The following is an 11,297-nucleotide window of genomic DNA, read 5'->3' on the forward strand; positions in this document are numbered from 1 at the left end:
GGTTCACAGGAGTGTTCATGCTTCCTTGATTGTGAGCTCTTCAAGCATTCCCAAGCATCCTGGTAAATATTTGTTTTCAGCTTTTCTTGGTCTGACACCATGACTTTGCTACAGGGAAGAAAACAGGTTGAGCAGCCAACCCAAGTATTCCAGTCTGCTTTATATATTTCTCCCTGAAGATTAATGAGTAATTATCATCTGGTGTGTTTATTTGGTTTTTTTTTTCCATAATATACCCAAAGCCATAAAGCTTTATAATAGTGAAGCAAGAAATAAAATCAACTCTCCTGATTCTTGAAAAGGGGAGTTGTTTGAAGTGTTTTGATGGAAATAGGAAGAGTTCTGTTTTTTTAAATGTAAATTCTATAAATCTTTAGAAATAAGTATGACTAAATATGGCCTTACAGGTAGGATTTTTTTTTTTTTTAATTTATGGCTTTCTTTAAAGCAGGTGTGGGGAACATTCAGCCCGTGGGCCACATAAGGCCCACGAAATCATTTGGTCTGGCCCTGCCAAGGGGTGAGTTCATTAGACGTTGGACCAAATATAGCAGGCTAATTTTTAAGTTGATAATTTTGTATGGCCTGAGAAAGATGTTTATATATCCAAATGGCCCTTGACATAAAAATGGCTCCCCACCCCTGCTTTAAAGGGATCGTTGGGCCCCTCACTATGTCCTTTTTCCTAGGGCTATACACATCATTGGTTGAAAGAATCTAGTCTCTAAAATCAAACACACTTAGCTTTTTGCTCATTAGTGATAGTTTTAGAAAAAAAAAACAGAAAGAAGAAACTGAACAAATTAAATATTCTTACAGTCTAGCATGTAATTTCTATTAGATTTCAAGATTGTGAACATGTACTCATTTAGAAGGTGGTGTTACTATCCCCCAAAGACATTCTGAAATAGCTAGAACAGTCCTCAAATCTGTTCTTTTTTTCCTCAGTCATTAAAATGTAGATCTATTTCAGGAAGCCCACAGAACCGCATGGTTAAGAAATCCTCCAGTTCACTTTCCACCCTCAATCAGGCATACCTCCCCTTTTCATAGGAGAGATTTCTTTCATTATGACCAAAGCAAGACACCTTCATTATAGAAAATACAGATTTTTAAAAAGAAGAAAATTTAAATCACCCATAATTCCAATTAGTGGATATATTTCAGTCTTTTTTACGAATATATATTTTTAAATAAGTTCATATGGTACATACTGTTTTATGATCTGATTTTCTCATTTAACAGGTCTTAATAGTTTTCTGTGTCATTTAATCTAGAACTGCAATATTATTGCATAGTATTCCATAGTACAGAGTATTTATTTTTAAAACTGTAGCAATAGTTAACATTTTCTATGGAGTTAATACATGCCAGGCACTATGTTAAGAACATTTCATGCATTGTCTTTCAATAACTCTATGGATTTTAGATATTATTATTATCCCAATTTTATAGCTGAGAAAACTGAGGCTCAGAGAGGTTAGGTCAGTGGTCGGCAAACTGCGGCTCGCAAGCCACATGCGGCTCTTTGGCCCCTTGAGTGTGGCTCTTCCACAAAATACCATGGCCTGGCCGAGTCTATTTTGAAGAAGTGGCGTTAGAAGCAGTTTAAGTTTAAAAAATTTGGCTCTCAAAAGAAATTTCAATCGTTGTCCTGTTGATCTTTGGCTCTGTTGACTAATGAGTTTGCCGACCACTGGGTTAGGTTAACTTGCAAAGACACACTTAGCAGGTTGCACAGACAGTATAACTCATGACTGGCAGACTTTGACTTTCCTCATTTTAAGTACTGTAATCTACTCCTTCCCTTAAAATGTATGTAATTAACTTGCTTTTGATAGGATTTTAAGTTATTTTCAATTTTTCACATTTATAAACAGTCAGGCAATGGACAACCTTGTGTATATGTATGTGTGTGTATTTTTTTCTAAACATTAATAATTATTAACATCAGATTAATTCCCTTAAAGGGAATTGTAGAAATCAAAGCTATGTAAAAAAAAATGCTAAGAATTTTTGATAGGTGTTTTCAAATTGCTTTTAAGAATTCACCTTTCACCCTAACCGGTTTGGCTCAGTGGATAGAGCATGGGCTTATGGACTGAAGGGTCCCAGGTTCGATTCCAGTCAAGGGTATGTACCTTGGTTGCGGGCACATCCCCAGTAGGGGGTGTGCAGGAGGCAGCTGATCGATGTTTCTCTCTCATTGATGTTTCTAACTCTCTATCCTTCTCCCTCTCTGTAAAAAATCAATAAAATATATATTTTTAAAAATTCACCTTTCCATTGGCCCAGCAGTGAATGGAAAAAAGAAATATATATAGCCCGGCCAGTGTGGCTCAGTGGTTGAGCATCGACCTATGAACCAGGAGGTCATGGTTCGATTCCCAGTCAGGGCACATGCCCAGGTTGTGGGCTTGATCTCCAGTGTGGGGCATGCAGGAGGCAGCCAGTCGATGATTTTCTTTCATCATTGATGTTTCTATCTCTCCCTCTCCTTTCCTCTCTGAGATCAAGTTAAAAAAATATATATATATCTCCTAGAGGCCCGATGCACAAAATTCGTGCAAGGGGCTTGGCCCCCGCCGCTGTGGCAGCTGCCTCGGGCCCCCCCCCCCCCACGCCCCTGCGGCTTCATCTGTAAGGACATCCTGTCTAATTAGCATGTTATGTTTTATTATTTTATATATATATATATATATATATATATAGAGAGAGAGAGAGAGAGAGAGAGAGAGAGAGAGAGAGAGAGAGCGAGTGAGCACGTGCACCTTTGTTACTCCATTTTCTGGGTCTTAATTTTTCCCTTGGAGCTTGACCAAGGAGGTGAGAGAGTCCTTTCTCATCCTCTACACCACCATCACCACTTGCACATCATCTACATATGTACAACCTCCTGCTACATGTAGATTTTGCTTGATCTCCAGGTCCTTCAGCTAATGCCAAGTTCATTTAGGGTGGTCACACTTCTTTTGGAAACCAACATGGTAAAATTGAAAGAACATGGACTTTGGAGTTAGATGAACCAATTTATAATCTCAGCCCTGCTAACTTCTCAGTTATGCTTAATTAGGCAAGTCATTTATTGTCCTCTAGCCTATCTTATCATCTATAAAGTAGGAGTAATACCTCCTTCACTGCATTATTATAAGCAATAAGTTCATGTGAAAATGGCAATCATGATGCTTGGTATGTAACAGGTGGTCGAAAATATTCCTTCTCCCTTTTTTATTTCCCATACTAGAGGCCTGGTGCACGAAATTCTTGCACTCAGGGGAGGGGTGTCCCTCTGCCCGGCCTGTGCCCTCTCACAGTCTGGGAGCCTTTGGGGGATGTCTGACTGCCGTGGAGGTGGGAGATGCTCCCGCCTCCACCACTGTGCTCACCAGCCATGAGCCAGGCTTCTGGCTGAGCGGTGCTCCCCCTGTTGGAGCGCACTGACCGCCACGCGGCAGTTCCTGCGTTGAGCATCTGCCCCCTGGTGGTCAGTGCACATCATAGCGATCGGTTGTTCTGCCGTCAGGTCGATTTGCATATTACCCTTTTATTATATAGGGTAGTATTTGGTCTACTGCTGTCCATGCAAAAGATACTTATAAATATAGCAGATGCTTGTTGTATGAGTAAGAGTAACCCAGACAAGCACGAAAGTGTGTGTGTGTGTGTGTGTGTGTGTGTGTGTGTGTGTGTGTGTTCATGTGCATGTTTGTGGGTGGCAGTTGCTTGGGGTCAGTGTCTAAACTCTAACACTAGATTCCTGTTGCCTAAAATGTTCCCATAATCCAGATGTCTGAGTATGTGCTCTGTATGTCTCTAGTCCCATGATGAAAATGATTAGGTGGAAACTTGAATTTTCAGTTGAGTAATATTTGAGGAGACCTCTCAGTTGAGGAGACCTCTTTCCAAGCTTCATATAGCCATAGAGAAAGCAAAACTTCATGGTAAGCTAGTTGGGAGCTCTGTTCTCTAATGAGTGGATTGGTCAGAATTCTTTGCTACCATAGGCTCTTAATAGGAAGTGATTATCTCCTCAACCTTCCTGTGACAACCTGTGAAGTGCCAGGCAAAGCCACCTGCACACAGTAGGTCTAATGCAGGTGTCTTGGGACATTCAAGTTACAACCCAAAATCTAAGCCTTCCAGGCTGAATGATGGTAAGCATTAACCATCTGAGGCAATGACTAGAACGAATCACTGCTAACTATATCTTGCAATCTATACTAATAAAAAGGGTAATATGCTAATTAGACCGGGAGACCAAACATCTTCCTACCGTCCAACTTCCTTCCAGACAAAGCCACGGTGGTGGGGGCTGAGGCAGAGGTGGTTATGGGTGATCAGGCCAGCAGGGGAGGGCAGTTGGGGGCCATGAGGCTGGCAGGGGAGGGCAGTTGGGGGCCATGAGGCCGGCAGGGGAGGGCATTTGGAGGCCATGGGGCCAGCAGGGGAGGGCAGTTGGGGGCCAGGAGGCCAGCTGGGGAGGGCAGTTGGGGGCCAGGAGGCCAGCCGGGGAGGGCAGTTGGGGGCCATCAGGCCGGCAGGGGCGCGGTTAGGCGGCGATCAAGCCAGTAGGCAGACAAGTGGTTAGGAGCCAGCGGTCCTGGATTGCGAGAGGGATGTCCAACTGCAGGGATGGGGCCTAAACCGGCAGTCAGACATCCCCCGAGGGGTCCCAGATTGGAGAGGGTTCAGACCAGGCTCAGGGACCCGCCCCCCCCATGCACGAATTTTGTGCACCGGGCCTCTAGTTTAAAAATAAAATAGAAAACATGATGTTAACTTTCTTTGTTCTCCAGTACTTTAGGGTGTTTCAGTACTTCATTAAGCTGATTTAAACTTAAAATCATGAATCCACTTGACTTTTGCTAATACTTCTGTTAACTTGACCAGTGGCATCATAACTGGCTAAAGTATTAAAGCAAATTAGATCTTTTCACATGTATTCCAAATGCAGACACTGACATGGCCAGTGGTGATCAAGAGAAGTTAGTTCGCCCTGGCCAGTGTGGCTCGGTTGAGCATCGTCATCCTGTCTCACATTTGATCCCTGGTTAGGGCAACATACCCATGTTGCGGGTTTGATCCCTGGTCGGGGTGGGTATGGGAAGCAGCTGATGAATGTTTTTTTTTCTCTCTCTCTATCTCCCTCTCCTTTCCTTTCTCTCTAAAATCAATAAAAACATATTTTTTAAAAGATTTTTTAAAAGGGAGACGTTAGTTCACCAGCAGGAACTTGAAGTCCCACATCCCATGTCCCCTGCTCCGTCTTGCTTCAGAGTTGCTTTGAAACCAATGACAGGGCATGTCACCACCTTCGTTTGTGGTCTTCTATTCACGGAGAACCGTAATGTTTAGACAATTGTTTATTCACTTTTTGAGATGTTGAAATATAAAATGCTGCCAACTTGGAAAACAGTAGTCATTACTGTGGAAGCGCTTCACGCCAATCGGAGGGTGTCAGGCTCCTTTCCCAGTTACCGTGTTTACCTGAGCATTCTGCTCCCCGTGTTGCTGCAGAGCTGGGGAAACAAGGTGAAGTGTAGACACGGACAGTTCCTGTCAGTTTTGGCCTCGCTCCCTGAGCTCAGTTAGTCACCTGGGATGCCATTGTTTGGATGGGTCGAATCTCTAACATCAGATGGAAAAGGAAGCCTCTTGAATAAGATCAAAGAGAATGAGGGAAACATTACACATAACCAACGCATGAGAATATAAAGTCAGTTCATACTAGACTTTCCATTCTTTCTCCAGTGTTTGTTTCTAATTTTCCCCCAGTAAAAAATTAGAGACCTTTTATACCCGGAGCCTCACTGTGAAAACTTGCTCAAGACTTCTTGTCTCTGGGCCTTCATTTTCTTACCTGTAAAGCGAAGGTGGAGGTTCCTTCCTGCTTTTTTGTGGTTCTTTGTTTATACATAGCTGAAGCTTTTAGAAGGTAAATATCTGCTGATTTAAGGAAACATTAAGACAAAACATGAAGTCACTTGAGCTTTGTGTACAGTATGCTTCCTTTAAACAGTTTCTCTCTGTATTGGATTTTTCCTCTCCCCAAGAGCTCTATAAAAACAGTGCTTTCTTGCCAGAGACATCAAGGCCTCAGAACTACTGCCCTCCTTCTATGAACATATTATATGGTTTGCGTTTGGCTTGGGATGTTTTTCACAGACAGCCCAGCTCCATTCCGAGAGGCTGACTCAGCAGAGTTCCTCCAGCCCATTCCCAGTGTCGCCGGGATTGGAGGGCCAGCCCTGCCAGCCGCTGGCAGGCGATGCTGCCTCCTTCTCCTGTGCGGACCCACGGGGAGGAGGCACTACAGCATGGCTTCCTTCGCCATTTTACCTATTTAAAATATATATACATCTAGGTATATATTCTTTTTTTATTATTATTTCAGAGAGGAAGAAGGAGAGAGAGAAAGAAACATCAGTGATGAGAGAGAATCATTGGTTGGCTCCTCCTGCGCCACCCCTAGGGGGATCGAGCCCGCAACCCGGGCTTGTGCTCTTGATCGGAATCCAACCCAGGAGCCTTCAGTCGGCCGGCCAACACTCTACCCACTGAGCCAAACCAGCTAGCGCTCTTTCTCCATTTTGTTGTAGGTGTTTTCCCTGCTTCTCCTCAGGTTGTTGGAGCTTGAGCACAGCAGGTCTCATTTTTGTCCACAGCCTGATTAGAACCCACATCAGTCCTCTCAGTGCTGCTCCTCTCTCCCGCCCCGGCCATCCACTCAGTCCCTGGGCCTCTTTCCTGCCCTCTTCCCCTGTCACTGTCTTACCCTCTGACCTGCTCTCAGGTTTGCCAGAGAGCCTCTCTCCTTTTCTTTGATTGCAATCCCAGCATAACCCCAAAGGTTTTAGGAGTAGGAATCTGGATGTTTTATTGTGGAAAATGTCAATAATATACAGTAGTAGAGAAGACTATATTGAACCTTGTGTACCCATCACTCAGCTTCACCAATCTTGTTTCATCTGCTCCTTCCAACCCCAGGTTATTTGGAAGCAATCCTCACATCACATACCATTTCTGGTTTCCTCTTTTTAAAAACTCCTCCTGTCCGACTGGTGTCACTCAGTTGGTTGAGCATCATCCCATGCACCGAAAGGTGGTGGGTTTGATTTTCAGTCAGGGTGCATACCAGGTTGTGGGTTTGATCCCGATTTGGGGTGCATATGGGAGGCAACCAATCGATGTAATGTTTCTCTCTCTCCCTTTCGATAAAGTTAATTTTAAGAACTCCTCCCAGTTTGCTTGAGAGAAAGGCAAAGTTAACTCTCATCCAGGTTCCATTTCATGTAGCCCAGCACCTTTCCGGTCTCCCCGGCCACCGGTCTGCTCAGAGGTGGATGTGCCTCCCCTCCCCTCCCCTCCCCTCCCACAGTCCCTGCTGGTGGAACAGCTGACAGCAGAATAGGACCCAGGCCGCCTGCCTGGTACGGGTTTCTGGCCGCTTAGATGGGAAGGGAGGCTGCTTCAAGCAGGAGGGGCACAGGGATGGAAAAGATGCCTGAGTCACACCTCGCCGTCAAAGATAAGGTGGGCGCACTTGTTTTGATTCACAGTCAGCCACTACCAACTGGGTAAGACATGTTCCCCCAAACAGAATGGCAGCCGTGATAGCAAGCTGTGGCCTCATTTCCACTCCCCAGGCCCCTTCCCTGGGAACAGGTAAGGCTGTCCTCCTGTGAGGCATCTAAAGGCTTGTCCCGTCCTGTCTCTGTTTCCAGATGCAGTGGCAGAACGTGGAGCACGTTGGTGACCAGAGCCCCTATGTCACCTCTGTCATTCTTCACATTAAGCAGAACGTGCCCATCATCCGTGACAACCTGGCTTCAACACGGAAATACTTCACTCAGTTCTGCATTAAATTTGCAAAGTAAGTCCTGGAGCATTCTCATCACTGGGTTATTTGGGGCCATTGCTCATGATCCAGGTGTCCCCACCTCCAGCTAGGGCTTATTCTGGTTGCGGCAGGCAAACTAATTGTTTTGTACCCAAAAGAAACATAATAATAAATCCACCGAAGTCATAGATAACAGTAACAGCAATGCCATCACCAACTACGTCAAGGCAAACAGAAATGTGATGAGGGGATCCTGTATGTGGACATAACTGTGTCCCCACCCCCCGGTTTGAATATTAAAATTCTTTTTCAGTGATTTCATATATATATTTTGTCTCTCCAACAAGATTATAAGCTTTTTAAGGGTAGGAACCATGAGTTCTGTTCCTTTTGAGTCTTCTCTTCCTCCTTCCTCATAGTAGCTATTACCATTTGGGCTCCAGAATTTATCCACTTGTGGATGTCTTTGAGTCCAGGGAAGGTACTAGAAATTAGGACGGGAGAGTCAGGAAGCAAGCACTGAGCTTGTCTTCCTACCACATCCTGGGGTGCAGCCGTTTCTGGCTTGGTGTGTTGAAGCAGGGAAATATTTTAGTCAGCATCTGGCTGTAGCGCTATTTCCCCCGAGACAAGATAACGTAGAGGGTCAGTGCCTCCTCTGACCAAGTATCAAACAAGCACTTTGGCAAACTTCTCAGGAAAGGGCTTCAGGAAGGTCAGCCCAGTCCAAGCTACTGTATTTGGGTTGTTCTCATCCAAGTCCCAAAGGATGATTTAGGACTCCAAGTTTCTGTCCTCCCCAAATATCTCCCTGTTTGTATTCAATTAAGGCTTTTCTTCTCCCTCACAAATAAATCCCTGAGGAACAACAATTATGGAGTGGTTATGGCGTCAGCTTCAGTTTCCAGTTTGTCAAGAAAAGATGGAGTGGCCTCTCCGGGGAGGCGTTAATGTTTGCAGTATGGCGATGGACCGGGATTGACATTCCCTTCGCTCTCCGGGTGCTCATTAGTGTGTGCTGAAAGTATGGCTGATAAATCACATGGTGACACTCCCCGTAGCCCCTGGTAGAAACAGTATATCTGTGAAAATTTACTGTGGCCAAAAATCTCCAGTGTGGTCGCACGGGGGTCTGATTGAGCTCACGTTGAGTGCATTTACTCGGCTGGCCCCGGCACCAGCCTCACATTCTCTCAGAGCCCTTTGATTTTATTACTGAGCCCATACTGGGTGAGCTGGGAATAGGATGCCCATCTCTCACATCTGGAAAAGTTTAACCTGTGATCTAGAAAATGGCTTTCTGATTTAATCCATGGTACCTTCTCATCCTTCTAGAATCCCAGTAGAAGACTAGAAACCTCAGAGGTGGGGGTGTCCCCAGCCAAGAGCAATAGCTGCCACCCCCGCACCCTCCCCCCAGGGGATGGAGAAGCGCTTAGCAGTTACCCACCCCATTGCTGGGACTTTTCCTAAAAAAATATGTCCCTGGTCTCCCTATTTTCCTCACCCAACCCAGTAGACTAGCAGACACAGCCAGTTCAAGGGCACAGCCAAAGCCTACTCTAGTGTAAAGTGACATAGGTTATAAACTCTGTACCATTGCAATTAGTCATGAATTCAGTCTCACTTTCTTATTTGGCCTGGCTCTGGTTTGAAGAATCCCTTCTAAATAGTCCCTATTCTCTCTCCTGATCAGCCATCTCTGGACTTTAAATTTCTTTCCCTTTAACTTCCTTTCCTGTCCCACCAATGCAAAGCCATGATATTTTCTTTTGCCTCTATTTGGTCTCTGCAGCAACAGCCTTTCCTGGTTAGACATCAGGATCACACCCCTGAGTCCTAGCTGGTTTGGCTCAGTGGATAGAGCATTGGCCTAGGGACTGAAAGGGTCCCAGATTCGATTCTGGTCAAGGGCACATGCCTGGGTTGCGGACTTGATCCCCAGTAGAGGGCATGCAGGAGGCAGCCAATCAATGATTCTCTCTCATCATTGATGTTTCTATCACTTTCTCCCTCTCCCTTCCTCTGAAATCAATAAAAATGTATTGTTAAAAAAAGAAGAAAAAAGTAAAGATCACCCCCGATTGAAACTACTAAGTGACTTCTTGTCCACTAAGCTAATTCTCCTCTGTTCAGTAATGGAGATAATAAGACAGATCTCTTTATAGTCATTGGGAGGATGAAATGAGAAGTCAGGTGTAAACTTCCTGATAGAGTGCTAGTACCAAGCTGACATTCAAAAAGTGGTAGCTGCTGTCGTTACTATTTAGTATTTATTCAACATGCATTCAGTTGAGTACCTGCTATGACTCAGACACAGAATGAAGTGCTTTGATTTAACAGACGCCGTCCCTATTTTCATTTGCCTTACAGTCAAGTAGAGGGAAACAGACATGTGAGCAAATAAGTATAATGAAGTAGGTTAGACGTTAGATGAGAGGTCTGTGGATTCTGTAGATGTGGTAGAAAGAATACTGTGACTGAGGAAAGGCTTTATAGAAGACATGTCCTTGCGCAGCGTCCAAGAGACCTATGTGCACTGACCCACAAGGCCGTGGAGAAGAGCGTTCCAGGCAGCGGGAGTGGTGGAAGCAACGGCACAGAGGCAGTAAGTAGCCCGCAGAGCTATGGCATCTGCAAGTAGTTCAGCCAGTTGAAGCGTAGGGTGCTTAGCATGATGAGGCTGGAGACAGAGTCTAGACAACCAGGAAGGCCTTGTCTGCAGCCCTACAAGAGTTTTCATCAGAGGAAGGTCTTGATCATATTTGCATTTTAAATAAATCCCTTTGGCAGAAGATGGATTAGAAAGGATGAGGCTGAAGGCTGGGAGACCAGTTAGGAAACAATGGAAAGACTCCAGTGAGAAAGGGCAGCAGCAGTGGGAGTGGTCGGAGGGGTGGATGTGGGAGTTCAGGGAAGAGCTGGTAGCTGATTGGATATTGGGGTTGAGGGCAGGGGAGCTGTCTCCATAGCGCTCCGTTTCTGACTTGGGTGAGTGGGTAGATGAGATCCAGTCTGCTGAGCCTGGATTCTGGGGCGGGGCTGTGTTGTGGATGTGCTGGGGTTGAGGTGTCGCTGGGCCATTCCAGTGGGATGTCCGGTAAGTCATTAGATACTAGAGTTTGCACAAGTGTACAGGCAAAGATGTAGAGAGATCAGAGAGGAAGGAAGTCACAAGTCTGAGAGCAGCATCTGAAGAGTGAGAAGAGAGGTGCCAGCCAGCCTTTGTCTTGACCTGCAAATCCTGCTTTGTTGCCATTGGGCCTCCTTTGGTCATGGGCCCTCGGACACCTCCAGCTCTGTCCCTCTGGACCTGGCCTTGATTATAGGCATTTCTAGTTCGCACACTTCCCATTCTGCACCAGCACAACCAGCTTTCCCTGCTCAGGCCTCTGCGGTTTTTTCTCAAAAGCCCCCCTGACCTATTAAAATTTTATTGTCTTTTTCCCCAAACAAG

At 45.3% G+C, this 11,297-nt stretch overlaps 1 protein-coding gene across 1 annotated transcript in view; it reads left to right on the forward strand.

The window, feature by feature from the left end:
• VPS53 (VPS53 subunit of GARP complex) overlaps window positions 1-11,297 on the forward strand; it is a 148,432-nt gene that overhangs the window by 117,667 nt on the left and 19,468 nt on the right. Inside the window, exon 18 of the mRNA XM_079798870.1 lies at window positions 7,725-7,873. Within this exon, the coding sequence (XP_079654996.1) occupies window positions 7,725-7,873 (149 nt within the window). The remainder of the gene's footprint in view (window positions 1-7,724; window positions 7,874-11,297) is intronic.

Source organism: Cnephaeus nilssonii (genome assembly GCF_951640355.1).
Source record: "Cnephaeus nilssonii genome assembly, chromosome: 19".
Taxonomy (NCBI): domain Eukaryota; kingdom Metazoa; phylum Chordata; class Mammalia; order Chiroptera; family Vespertilionidae; genus Cnephaeus; species Cnephaeus nilssonii.